The sequence below is a fragment of the Halyomorpha halys genome, unplaced genomic scaffold (assembly GCF_000696795.3).
Source record: "Halyomorpha halys isolate HHAL.00 unplaced genomic scaffold, Hhal_1.1 Scaffold1040.1, whole genome shotgun sequence".
NCBI classification, from domain to species: Eukaryota; Metazoa; Arthropoda; class Insecta; order Hemiptera; family Pentatomidae; genus Halyomorpha; species Halyomorpha halys.
In genome coordinates this window covers 203,409-217,896 of record NW_027112448.1, presented here as the reverse complement: position 1 = coordinate 217,896, position 14,488 = coordinate 203,409, and the positions used below count along the sequence as shown (strand labels likewise).

The 14,488-nt window shown below is 32.0% G+C and overlaps 1 protein-coding gene across 1 annotated transcript in view; it reads left to right on the top strand.

The window, feature by feature from the left end:
* The window catches only part of LOC106688018 (uncharacterized), a 12,565-nt gene extending 7,648 nt beyond the window's left edge, over nt 1-4,917 (top strand). The window contains exons 5-7 of the mRNA XM_067050307.1: nt 912-1,149; nt 1,229-1,405; nt 4,024-4,917. Of these exons, the coding sequence (XP_066906408.1) occupies nt 912-1,149; nt 1,229-1,405; nt 4,024-4,607 (999 nt within the window). The 3' untranslated portion in view covers nt 4,608-4,917. The remainder of the gene's footprint in view (nt 1-911; nt 1,150-1,228; nt 1,406-4,023) is intronic.
* The last annotated feature ends 9,571 nt before the right edge of the window (nt 4,918-14,488 follow it).

Sequence of the window (14,488 nt, the reverse complement as noted above, 5' to 3'; positions counted from 1 at the left end):
AGTGGTTTTGTTTATTTATGTTGTTCTTTGCTGACCGCACCCCCGACAAACTTCTCCAATCATATTTATTATAATATGTATATTAATATATACCTAAGCATATAAACACATAACTAGTGTCCTCCCTTTGCCATATGGTATTATAAGGGATTGGGCTGGGTCTGCTGAAGGCGGGGGTTACAATATTGGCCCAGGAGCTGCTGGCCAGGAGGTACAAAGAACGGGGTGGGTTGCTCCATTGGGGGATATTTTTTTTGTTTAAATGAAATTTAGTTGACTCAATAGATCAGTTGGTTAGAGCATTGTGCTAATTTTATATATGTTTTTTTTATTTTCAAAACCTCTTTATTTTTCATTTAAATACAAAATACAATAATATATAATACATAGGTTTTTATATGTAGAGATATATATTGCTTAAGAAACCTTGACAATTAATTTAGTCAGTGAGTATGAAAATTATGATCGATTCTAATAAAATAAATATAGCTTTGTACATATTGTATATAATGTTGTTCACAAGACAAAAATAATAAATTTCATGAACTATTTCACAAAAAAAAAAGCCATTTAATTATATGGAATAAACGAGAGTTTCGCACATAAAATATACAGTAAGCATTTATTAATTAAAAACAAAATAAATACTGAACTACTTCATCAAAATTTGTTTAGTTACTTGTTAACGAGAGCATTGATAGGTGAGGAAAGTAACCTGTCCCAGCATCCCACTGTGCTCTCTTTTTCTCCCATCATCAAAGGGTTAAATACTTCATGTTCATTAATACTTTAATTTTATTTTTGTAAAAATATGGTTAATGTTATAAAGATTACTTAATCTAAAATTTGCTTAATTTCTATATAGTGTTTTTTCCTAATAATCTTAAATTATATATTTTTTTTTTTTTTAGGAACAAGATGTATTTTCACAAACTACGAATAAATTATTTGAAGAGACTGATGGCCCTTGGCAGAAAATGATTTGTGACTTAGGTCAGCTTGGAAAACGCCTAATTTCAACTATCAATCTTTCTACTCTTCAAGGAAAACAGACAAGAAATGGTTTCAAAGTTCCCTTCCTCGCAGTTTTTGTCCAATCTGTAGATTGTTCCTTGCCAGATCCATCAATGGTTCTCAAAGATGAAAAAGGTGGTATAATTTTTATAAAATATCTTCAATGATTTAATTTGTGTATGTTACCAAGTTGAAATTATCTGTAATATTTCAGAGGAGATAAATGGTACCCTTCACAGAGATGTGTGGGAAGAATGGAAGGAAGAGATAGTGATTGGTAGTGTACTTGTACTTCGTAATGTTGGAGTCATTAGTACAGGAAATTCTTCTAGAAGATATTTTCTTAATATAACTGCTAATAATATAGTCACAATTTACTCCCCAACGTTAGGTAAATCAAAGAATTCCTAATTAAGTTACTATCTCCATTATATTTTTTCTATCATTATGATTAAGGTTGTAAGTTAATGAATGCTTGTTTATTATATTGACTTCCAATCGCCATCAGTGGTTGCTGCATTTGTTAAATCAAAGCTGTTGCCTCTCAGCAGGATTTGACTTTTAAAAGAATTATTTCCTATTTGTTTGAACTCAAGTGAGGCGATATAAAAGCTTGTTACAATGTGAAAACCTTCAAAGTATTCAATGCTTGCTTTTTTGAGATTTTAAGAAAATGAAATCATCTTTTCAAGATCTGTTACTTGGATGTGTATAAAACATCCAAATCCTGCAAAAATCAACTTAATTATTTAATTTTATAGTAATAATACAGTAGTGACACTTCTCCTAATGACATCCCTCTGTAGTGGATGCTTCTCTTGAAGGTCAGTCTTATAAGGTTAAAGCATGTTTAATGCATTTCAATATAAATATGCCTTTTTAAGGACAAAAGACATATAATATGTACGAACCAATTAATGATTCTAGAACTAACTTTGTGAGTCACTTATTTTGAAAAAAAGTACTTACCTAATAATGTTTTTTGTCAAATGCATTTGGTCATTAACAAAAATGTTTGTAAATAAACATTATGCATTATATATTTTATGTATTTCTTTGATTAAATATTAAGTCAAATTATTAAGAAAATATATTTTGCGTTAAAATAAATAAAAAGGAAGTTAACACATTTTTGCTTATAAATAATTAGTTAGTTCATTCATTCCAGGAAATGACATATATAGCACCAACAATTCATGACTTTCTGTGAATTTTGTTTGTTTTATTCTGGATCTTCTCTTCATTTCCTCTAAAACACAAATTTAGCGATGATATGTACATAATTCTATTATTTAATTTATTTGAATTTATTTACACAATTTAATTTATTTGTTCTTTTTATATTTACCTATTCTTAACGGAAACCCCTGTATAACAGACAAAATCATCTCTCATACAAGTATTCAATTTCATGCAGTATAAAACTAGTGTCAATAGATTGTCCTTTTCATGATATGTATTTCTGTCAAGACTAGGTTGTATGTGAAGCTAGGGAACAAATAATGTATTTGCATGAAAATCCGGATTCTAATTATAAATGAGTAGCAATTCTAAATTGGTTTTGCTTTTAGCTGAACCCTCACTTTTGTGTGAGAAGAACAATTATAACCTTAGTAAATTTACTACTAATTACTAGCATTTCTTGTAGTTTTATTTTATATGGTCTATAAATGAATTGGACCATTTTTTTGTTTACTTTTTGTTGATAAATTGTGAAAGCTCTGCAATTTTTTTATTTTTATTGTGTGGATGATGTCTTAATTTTTTTTTTATTATCTTTGAATTAATCAAATTTAACATAGTTATAAAACATTTTGGCACGGAGATATTAAATCTCTTACCTTCCACATACCTTTACTTAAATCTCTAATTTTCAACTTATGCCTTAAGCCTTGACTGAGCCCATGAATTTGAATTGAGGATGTAGCATTGTGGCGAAGAAGATGGGATGTGTTAGGTTATAGGACCTAGTAACAAACGGATCTCTAAAATATTAAAGAACAGTAGACCATTAGGTAAACAGATGAGGAATGCATCAAGATTGATCTTGTAGATTTGGGTTCGTATAGGCATCACTGGTTCGGCTTACTGAAGCAATTCAGGAGCAGGGCTATCTCCCAAAACACTAAGATACAGCTGTATAAGACCCTGCTGAGACCAGTTCTCACTTATGCCTCCGAATGCTGGACACTACTCAGATCACAGGAAACCCTTCTCCTGAGGTTCGAGAGGAGAATATTGAGGAAAATTTATGGCCCGGTTTGTGCTGATGGGATCTGGAAGATAAGAACAAATGCTGAACTGGTAGGCCTCTCCAGGAACCTGGATATTGTAAGGGTGATCAAAGTGGGACTACATCGGTGGGCAGGCCATGTATTAAGAATGACCCAGGATCAGATTCCTAGGATGATCCTGGACGAAAGGATATATGGGTCAAGGAAAGTAGGAAGACCCCGGCTTCGATGGATCGATGGAGTGGCAGCGGATGCCAGGTCTATCTTAGAGAGCAGCAGCAACCATTACAGAGGACTGGCGAACGAAGTTGTGGGAGGCCTAGACTCTGACTAGATGATGATGATAGGCATCACTGGACAGATGCATGTAGTCAGTGATTGGTGGTATCAAACCTTTGGGATTGTGTTGCTAAGCCTTTATTATTTTTAGATGTTGAATTTAAGATTGGATATTGAATTCAACAGGCCTTCCTATAATTAACGATGAGAATGGATGGAGGTTTTATTTGAAAATTTAGAATAAATATCTATTTTTAGCTTTGAAAAATATTTTAAATACTACTTTCTTCATAGTAGTTTAATTTTTCTAAACCTTAAATTTTAGTTTTCCGAAGTTACAAATTGAATTTTCCAATCTAAAATAGGGATGAATAAACAAACTCAATTTTTCTCAGTTTCATATGTTTGTAATAAAACACTTTTATCCACTCATGTCTTCAATTTACAGTATAATGTGGTTTATTAGTGTTTTTATTTATCTTTTTTTTTTTTTCAGATTGCAACATTAAAATGATCAAAATAAATTCCTCAACAAATATGGATACTTCAGTTATATTGGATGAATGGGACAGGCTGATGAAACAGAGCAGAGCACCGTCCATTGTATCTGAAAATGAACTCTCCGGCCGGCCACTTTTTAGCATGTTCTCTCCTACCCCGCAACTCAACTCTCCAGGACCACCCAAGTCTGTCCCGATGCAGCCACAGTTCAAAGCAAAGGTTAGGCCAGCTCCTCCATCTCGTGGTCAAAATTATCCTGGGATTCGACTCAATAGTTCTTCTGTGCCTAATAAGAATTTCTTATATAGCAAGCCTTCACACCAGCAAACTGGGCAAATGAGTTCTTATTTCTCTTCTCCATCATCGAGTGTATCTTTAAAACAAAGGAATGAAGTTGCTGGTCCTTCACCGATGTTGAAGAGGCCTAGGACTATGGCATCTACTGTAAGTACACAGCCAAATCCTGCTGGAAACGTTGAGCCATCTAAGAGCATCTTCAATATTTCGGATTCAAACAGTTCGATAGTGGAGTCAGTTCTGGATGGGATCGATACGGATTCGCTGTTTGAAGACTTTTAATAATTTTTCTTATCCAGGCTTTGTGATAATTAAATTTCCAATTGTGTAAAAAATAAGAAACTATCTGGGTATAGATCCAGTATCGATTCTCAATCACAGTAGTAGATGAGGATCAGTTAATATTATTTCTTCTGTGATAGACTTTGTTATACATCTTTATTTAAGAAATCTGTATATTAGAACAGTATATGAAGGTAAATTCTCTTACCATTGGAATTATAGCTATATTGTTAAAACATATTGCTTTATTTTGAAATGTAAGTGAATCTAAATCCACTGTATATATGTACATAAAATTAATTCAGCTTTATCTGCTGTTCTTATTTTCCTGAATTGGCAAACGTCATGTGTATTGTGTCTGTATTTATTTCAGTCAGATTTTGTCCTATTTCAGACCTATTTAATACTTTTGAACCATTAAAAACTCTTGAAGAAATATTTTTTCATTAAAAAGTATTATTTCTGGGTAAGGTTTTTCATCTAACTTGAAGTTGACTAAAAATAAATATTTTGATCTGAACCATTGCTAAAATTTATTCCAATCTTCCAATGTGTTCACAGTCATATATGAGAGCAAGGTATGTCCGATTACTGAAGTTTAAATAAAAACATGCCAATATGAAGACATTTAATATGTACGATGGAGTAAAGATTTGATAGATATACATACATTTGTCTTGAAGAAACCATTTACTTATAAGCATTTTCTACTCACTACCTTTCTAAACTTTACTCTCACTGCATTTGTTGGTCAAATCCTACACAAACTCCTTACTTTTAATGTCAAATATTGCTGTACATCCAACCCTATATAACAGCCAAATCAGTAAACTTTTCATCCTTTTCCAACTTTTTTTAAAATTTTCCATCCCAGTTAATGATAGAAAATGTTTTTTTTTTAGTTTTCCATTAAACTAAAAAAAAAAAAACAGACAATTAAACTTAAATGCTACAAACTTGGAAACACTACATAAAACCTGATAGGGTAATACAAAAATGTTATACGGTGGAGAGTAATAATTCACATGTAACAGATGAGACAGAAAGAGAACAAGTATCTACTTTCTACTTTCTATCCCCCACACATCAACATGAATGTTTGTACGAACGTACTGGTTAGCACAGTGTGGTATGTTCTGTATTGCTCTTAATATGTATTAGTTAAGTAATTTTTAATTTTAGTGAAGGGGAGAATTTCATGTTACGTGTAGGAAACAACAATCTTTTTGAAAGATTTAAAAGTTAAGATATACATTGAATTAATCTTTCATGGATTAAATAATGTTGATCTTCAACCTTTAAATATCTAAAGTTTTGTATTTTAAAGTTCCTTGTTAAAAAAAAAATAGATGAGATTTTTTTTCTCAATGATTGGCAGTTCAGGATTAGACTAGGAAAGATTACAATTAGTTATTTGAAAAAAAAAATACTATGGCTAACTTGAGTAAAATTAATTATACGATTGACTAATTTTATTGTATAATTACTATTGTGCACTTGGTATGAATTTAATTGAAATATAAAATGAATATTCATGACATTAGATTGACTTGGTAATATTATGTGATGTATTAATATGATCGACAATCAATTGTTAATTACGAATATATTCTATGATTTATTGTTCATATTTAAATTTTCTAAAGGACCTATCTAATTAAGGTGAAATTTACAAATATAAGGCACTCTTTGATTTTAGTTTATACCGACTATTCATGATTGTGGATATTACCGTCTATGCCAACATGGGCTGGTATCAACAAAACAAGTGCTAGACACAAAGTTCAAGCGGAAGGAAAGAAGTGGGAGAGCTTACTGGAAAAGGATAAACAAATCCCCGGCAATCTTAGCAGAGCTGAGAGAGTGGCCTGTTTTCGGCTAGAAACAGGACACGATCTGCTCTAAAAACACCTCCATCGAATTGGCATCGTAGATTCCCCGAAATGTCCTCTATGCAACAAGGGGGACATGGATGGGGACCATCTTTTGGCGTGTTGGTCTGGAGGATGTTGAGCGAGATGCGGACCAACTAAGAGGAAGACTCAAATTGTATTGGGCTGCGAGAGGGAAAATGGCGTAATAGCCCACTTCCTGTGGCATAGGGGAAAAAAAAAAAAAAAAATTGTGGATATTTATGATAAATAAGGAGTAATTATGTATTTTGAGATTTATTATGATATGATTTATTATTAGTTTATCAGTGCCACTTTCCTTAAAACCTATTGACACATACAAGGTCGAAGAGTTGTTTGCTCTAAAATTGCCCAATGTTCATCTTGGATAGGATAAAAATAAAAATAGTTTTTTTACAGAGTTATTTGATGGGATGATTATTATTAGTTTATTGTGACCCAACATTATTCACTTTGAAGTCCAAGCTATAGTTTTACTGGAGTCCTTGGTCATCTATTTTTATCATATGCAAAGCCATTTCACTGTGTAATTAATGACCATTGTATTCACAGGTTAAAGCAATCTTTCAATAATTTTGATTTAAACTAGCTGTTAAAGACATGCAGAACTCTTACAGTAAAATTTGCTAAAAGAGATCTGATAAAAATTAACAGAAACAAGTCTCCTTTAATCTTAAATAAGGTCTATGTTCAAATCCAAAGATTAAAGAACAAACTATCGCAACAGTGAACATTTTGTGGTTTCTTAGTGTGTATATATTAGGATAAAAAACTGGCTCTAAGTTTCCCTTATGAAAAAAGTACATCAAACTGCCAAGAACTTCAGGGCTGGTCTCTTAGCAAATAATTTAAGGTTAAAAAAACTACTCAACTACTTAAAAAATAATTTCTGGTACAATTTAAAGTTAAGGTTAAAATAATGATTCTTAGAAGCCAATAAGTTAGGAATTCAGAAAATTCAATATACTCCACATTTTTTACTTTTCTTTATTTCAAGGAGTTCTTCACTTTATGTATTTTGATTAATTGCTCAGTGACTAGAAAGATATCTTTTTTTACAAAACTGGTCTAAAAACTTTCACCAGCATGTTTTATAAAAAATTGTCTTGAAAGATTGATAGCAATTGATCATAAAGCATCTTTTATAAGCTCCATTTAGTGTCATTTTTTATTTTATATTATATTTAAGTTGCTTTGTTATATTTATAGTTATATAAATTAAGTATTTTTGTTCTTTTCCTCACTACTTAAGGGAACAGGTAACGAATTTTTTTGCCCTTATATTTAAAACCTAAAACGCTTTTCAAATCTGGGGGCTTATTATTTTTTAATTTTTTGCATGATTATAAAGCTTTCTTACCTTCCTGGCAAGGAAGCAAAACTATAGATATAGTGGGGATGCTATGCTGATTTAAGTCCTAGACATAAGTTTTTTTATCTACATATAAATTACAATATAATAATAAAAAAATTTTTCGGTTTATTGGTGTTGTTTAACAACTTTTGATTGGATACTGCAATGATTTTTCTATAATAGTAAGCGGAAGTATATCGTATTACTTGGATCTACATTGTCAGTTTAGTTGAGTTATTTAAAATATATTTCCCAACCAGCCAGAAAGTTTTATCTGTATCAAGAAGTATATTTATTACTAAACATCAAGTTTTTGTACACCAGAATTATTTCCCATAATAAAAGTTTATCTTCTTCAGCCGCTGATCCATGGATGAAGGCCACTCAAGGTCTCAAATTATAATCTATACCGAGAATCGGCAAACTTTAGGGACATCAATCTACGGAAACGAAGGCAGGGAGAAGTGGGGAGGAAATAATAAAAAAAGGAAGGAGCTAACGAAGATCTGGCAAGAGAGGAAGGGGAACCTGCCACCCATGAAATTGATAAAGTTAGGAGAGGGGGCACCCATGGGATAGGGTGGATACACAGATATAAATTATACACTCTCACCTGGGCCTCCTAACACAATTTGACTTTGCCCGCTACTGTTGTTTGGATCACATGCCATGCTATCGAATTAGGCAACTTGTTCTGGGACGCGTTTGTTTCATAGCTACATGAATAAAGCCTTTGGTATTGTATTTCTATCATAGATAATGTGGTGATATCACGTAGTAAAATAATACTTGTTTACTTCTCTTGTTAGGCTTTTCTGGTTGCCTTTCACGAGAAAGCAGGTTTATTGATTTTGATTTTAATGAACGGAGATCATTGGTTTCCATTTTGCTTGGAGCGTGATAAGATGTTTACATTTTTCGCTAGTTGTATGTTTTCATTCACAGACACATCGTTCCAAAGGAAGGCTGATAATGTGTGTTAAACGTTGTTGGTACTTAAATACCTTTTGATTGAAGATATAGAAGACAGCCAAGTAGATCTCCAATTGGAACATTTATTAAAACTTTCATAATGATGAGAAGATAGTTGACCGTAGATAATATAAACGAGGAGATGGTTGGGGATGCGGTCAGAGAATACAAATAAGTTAAAAACTTATTTATTAGTGTCAATGTTTTGGCGAGAATTTCTAGCTTTCATCAGGGCTGCTTGGAAGAAAGCTTTCTCTTTATTGGTATAATTAAATGCTCTTTACTGTAAATTTCGGTACTCACATATATATTCACCCTTAACCTGTATGACTATTCAAGAAGTACGATTGTCGCTAACGATTCTAATTACAGACATTCAAACGAAAACAGCCTCTGGCGTTTTTAAATATTTCAATTTAATCCTTTCTGTGAAATAGATGATTAACTAAAATCATGTTTATTCAGTTAATAATGTTTACATATTCCAAAAAAAAAGGATTAGTTAAGGTGCTTTTATGCATCAGTTTCAACCGAGATTCTTTATCTTTAAGTGGCATTTTGCTTGCTCAAAATAGAAGAGAAAAAAAATCATCATTTAATGATTTTTTATTTACGATAAGGAAAATCCACTGCACAGACGGCTAACAAAATTGCAGTGTGTATGGCGATGATGCATTAGGAGAAAGCACCGTCCGTAAGTGGTTTGCTCGGTTCAGAACCAGAAATTTTGACTTGGAAGACGCAAAGTGCACGGGTCTTTCTTCAACTGTTGATGATGACCAAACTCAAGCATTGGTCACAGACAGCTCTCATGCGAGTGTCTCATAATCGCAAAGACATAGTTTTCCATCACAATAACGCTCGTCCTCACGTGTCTTTGCAGACCCAGCAGTAATTATTGGAGTTTGGCTGGGCTGTGATCTCCCACCCACCCTATTCACCAGACATAGCCCCAACAGATTTTTACTTATTTTAAGCCCTTCAAAACTCTCTTAACGGGAACACTTTAATTCGCTCGAGGACTGCAAAACGTATATAGAAGAATTCGGGGAGGACCGAATTAAAAAATTACCTGAAAGATGGCAACATGTAATAGATCAAAATGGGTCATAAATAATTGATTAAAAATATTTACACGAATCTGAAGTTTTTATTGAAATCACCAGTAAAAAACGCTACGAACTTTTTTTACAACCCAATACATAGAAATATTGCAATCATACTTCTTGATATTTGTTTTTATTTATCGATCATATATTTATTATATTACCCTCACGAACGACTGGGTACAGATATCTGTCGTGTAAATTCGTCATGTATGCGCATATTGTTGGTAGTAATACCAACTATCAAGTTAATCCTGATAGTGCGACAGCTAATATCAATTTACACGATGCTAGTGGCTGCGATAGCTGTTACTGTCACCGTGGAACTTCGGCTTAAGGAAGGTTTAAGCAATATCAAACAGTCATATTAAAACAAAATGGCGGAGGAGCAAAAACTTTGACTTTTTTACGGCTTTTCCTTGAAAACTGGAAGGAAGTTGAATTAATGAATTGAAGTCGTAGATATTGGTGACTAGCAATCTGAGGAGTACATTTGATAGCTAAATATATAATAAATTTTTTGAAATTAAAAAATGCAGAACTTTGATTGAATCCTTGTATTTTTATAAATAAATAAAATAGGTTATAGCTATTTATAAAAGCCTGATTAGGAATACAAGAAGTTAATACGATAGTGTTGTGAGCTAATGACTGTTGAGAAGCCCTTCTTTTGGTATATTGCTAATGACTTCTGTGAAAGAAAGACGTAGAGTCATTTTCTTTTCAGCCTTCTAGGAGTATTATCCCGGTGGGAGGGAACCAGCTAATGGACTTGTTTGAGGAGGGAGTATATTGTGGAAGAGTAGGCATATACCTCTCCAGATATATGTGCTCGTTGTAAGTTGGTTATTGAAATAGTTAATTTTAGGTTTTTAGTTATATATATATTTTTTTATTTTCACCTCATACAAAACTTATGCTAATAAAGTATACGTAAACAAGTTTACGGAGTAAGCATATGGGTCACTGCTTTGCTTAAACCGCGGTACATCTAACAAAAAATACGTGAATTTAAAAAATAAAAAATTGTCAGATGCCAAATTTGCCAAATTTAGATTCATATGCGAATATCATAAAAACTACTACCCCTACGAAGATAAGTATCATAAACTAAGTTATAGGAAGTTAAATTTCCTTTATTTTGAGTGTTGGCAGACATATGTGCGTCTTATGAATTTAGAGATATATTTTTTTCAAAAATCCAACATTTTATACGAACAACTACAAATTAACATTTTCTGAGTTTATTTTGTCAAATATCATAAAAACTACTACTCTTACAAAGATAAACATAACTATTTTGTAGTAAATTTAACTAGCTTTCATCAGTACATCCAATGGTTTTTGAAATGAAGTTTTTTATATATCAAACTTATTGTCCGAACAACTATAAATCAATTCATTTTAGGAAATATCATGAAAACTACTATTCCTACGAAGGTAAAGGTCATAAACGTCTTTATAGTCCATTAAACTAGCATTAATTTGAGTGCTAATAGACATGTGTACGTCACACAGTTCCAGAGATGTAGATTTCTCAAAATAAATTAACTAACTACTAATCTTTCAGTAGATTTTTAAGAAAGTTTGCTTTTTAAAAAGCTATATCTCGAGAACTATTGGACGTAAATAGCTCTTTTAGGGCTAATATTTCAGAAAATTTACTCTTCTTTAAATAATGTTCTCTTACATTTTCTAGTGTTGTTGGTAGTTTTTAAGATATAGAGCTCCGAATGAAAAATCAATGTTTTTTTAAGGTTTTGTAACAGCCACCATTTTTTAATCTATACTTGGCACACTCATCAATTTTGACTAGCAATTATACATAGTTTTTATTGAAGTAATCAAAAATTGGGGTGAGATAACTGACTTTTTTTCTTCCCGGCTCTTGTACTAAATGATTTGAGACGGTTGAGAGGTATCGATATGGCTGGGGAGTGGGGGAATTTGAAGGTTGACAAATATCATTACATTTGAAAATGAAATCGATATAAAATAATATTAAAGTAATGTAATATATATATTATATAATATATATTAGGAAATAAAAAAGTATTAAATATAAGTAGACATTAAATGATAATATACATAAATATATATAATAAGAGGAATGTTTTTATTTTTATAAAATACAATAAATGCAATATAATTTTTTTTTTTATTGGAATTTACAACTGTAGATAACTATACATTTAGTTAATTTGATGTATGTTATTATGGAGTGATACAGTCGTATAGAGAAACTACCCATTGGTAGCACTCTAAAAAAGTTTTTACAGTCGCAGGTCTCGTGGCCATCTTCTTTTCAGATACCTCGGAGGATTTTCAGGAATGGAAGAAGAAGCAAGGTTAGAAACTAGTGGGTTTGGATGGTTAGAGGGTTAATCGTGGAAGGAATGATATCTGGTTCGGGCTAGATAGGTTACATATGAAACATTAAGGTATTTATGTATGATAAAGTAAGGAGCATTGAGGATTTTGGACTGTATCAATGTAATTAAAAGGGCGAATACAATAAGGAAAATATAGTGAAGACAACTAACCCTGGCTCATAATAAATAGTTTATTTTCGAATTGAGTATTTTGACCTCGCCTGGAACATCTTCCTTTTTTTCTTTATAATGATTTATCTTTTTTTTATTGTATTATGTATTAGTTATTTTGTTCTTTGATTTGTTACTTTAAGACTCTAAAGCCCACACATTATTTTCGTATTATTATTTTAAAGGGTCTTGTCACAGATTAAAGAATTTTCTATAATTATGCATATACTTATTATGCCATCAATGTTTTTTCTACAGTTTCGAAGATTACTTTGTTAATAAACTATTATGGAATATTTAATTTTTAAATTGCTTCATGGCTTATTCTATTAGCTGCAGTATCTGTTAGGGAAAAATCCTTCCTCGTCATAAGAAGGGTGGTTTCAAGAGGACAACCCTGGCCAGCCTTCTGCATTTTTTGCTGCTAAAGTGCCGCGAATTCCTCTTTTTAATGGGCAATTTTCTTTCTTTTTTTTCTCTCGAAGCCTGCCATTGATGGGCCCTCTTAGCCTGGTTTACGGTCGGAAACAACGTAACAATTTCTAGGACCCCCCCAGTTTACGGCGATCCCCAACCCTTCACCCTAACACCATAAGCCCTCACTCCTAAAATAGCCTCTGGCATGATAAAGTGAAAGATTTCAGATTATAAAATGAAAAAGATAACTTCAATTTTTTTTATGAAGATTTGAAATAGAATGGAAACACAAAAAAATATATATAAATATATAAAAATATTTTATACTACAAAGAATTCTTGTATATTCGACTTTTTCGGAATAAAGTGATATTGAAGCCACATCCGGTAGGGAAAGGTAATGAACTGTCCTTTCAGTATGGGGTGTTAATAATTATTTGTACAAGTGCAATCACAAAATTAAAGGTACGCATTACAAACTGATACAAATCTTAATTGATCATGGAAAAAGTAAATTTTATTTGATAAAGTTTTATCTGACAAAGATTGATACACGCCATTGCGATGTAAACACCACTAACACATCGTTGCGTTCTGTATGACTACCTTCTCCTCGGGAATAAAAGGTACCAACCAGCTTAACCCTTCTTCTAACTGCCTACAAGAAGGATATCCTCATGAAATACAATAAGCAAATGAAGAAATTCATTCATAAATTTTACCTTCAACTCCTTCATAATGGTCCAAGAGTGTAACATATTTTTTAGTTTTGTTTTTTTCTTCCATAATTGTTTATTCCGAGGGGGGGGGGGGAGAGCGGTGTGGCACAGTGAGAAAGGTATTGTGCCAGTAACTCCAAGGAACCCGGGTTCGAATCTTGCTATAGCATATAATTATTATTCTGATACCATAACCGTGAGTCAATTCTGTGGGTTCGGAGTGCCCTGCAGAGCCCACCCATTAATTGGAGAGAATTGGAGAGAATCTAGCGGTTGTACACCGTCATGAACAAATTACCTGCTTGTAAAACCGTAATTCTAGAAACAGTATTTCCTTACAAAGTACTGCACCCTCCCCTAGCCCTTCATGGATTTTAGCGGTACAGATTTTGATTTTTTTATTTATTGTTTATATAAGTTTTTCATATGGAAAATTAAATTTTTTTCAATTTTCTATAAGTTTTATTATTCTATATTCTATTTAAAGGTATTTTCGGGTCAAAATACCCTTACACATCATATCCATTTTATAAGCAATTTGGATAACGTTTTGTACTTGAAACAGTTCATTTTCAAATCCAGTCCTAAAAATCATAAATTAAATACTGTTAACAATTTTAAATATTACAACAATGAAAAATATATGTGCATCATTTATGTTGTATTACAGCTTTTTAACAAAAATATCATCACATTAAAATTCATATTACTGCAATTATGGTAACATTTTTTCATAAAACATTTGTTGAGGTTAATAACTTCCAGTTGAATGAAATTTGTATTACATTATGATAATATGGTACAACGTTTCGGGACCACTGTCCCATATTCATGTACTTTAAACCTACAACAATAAT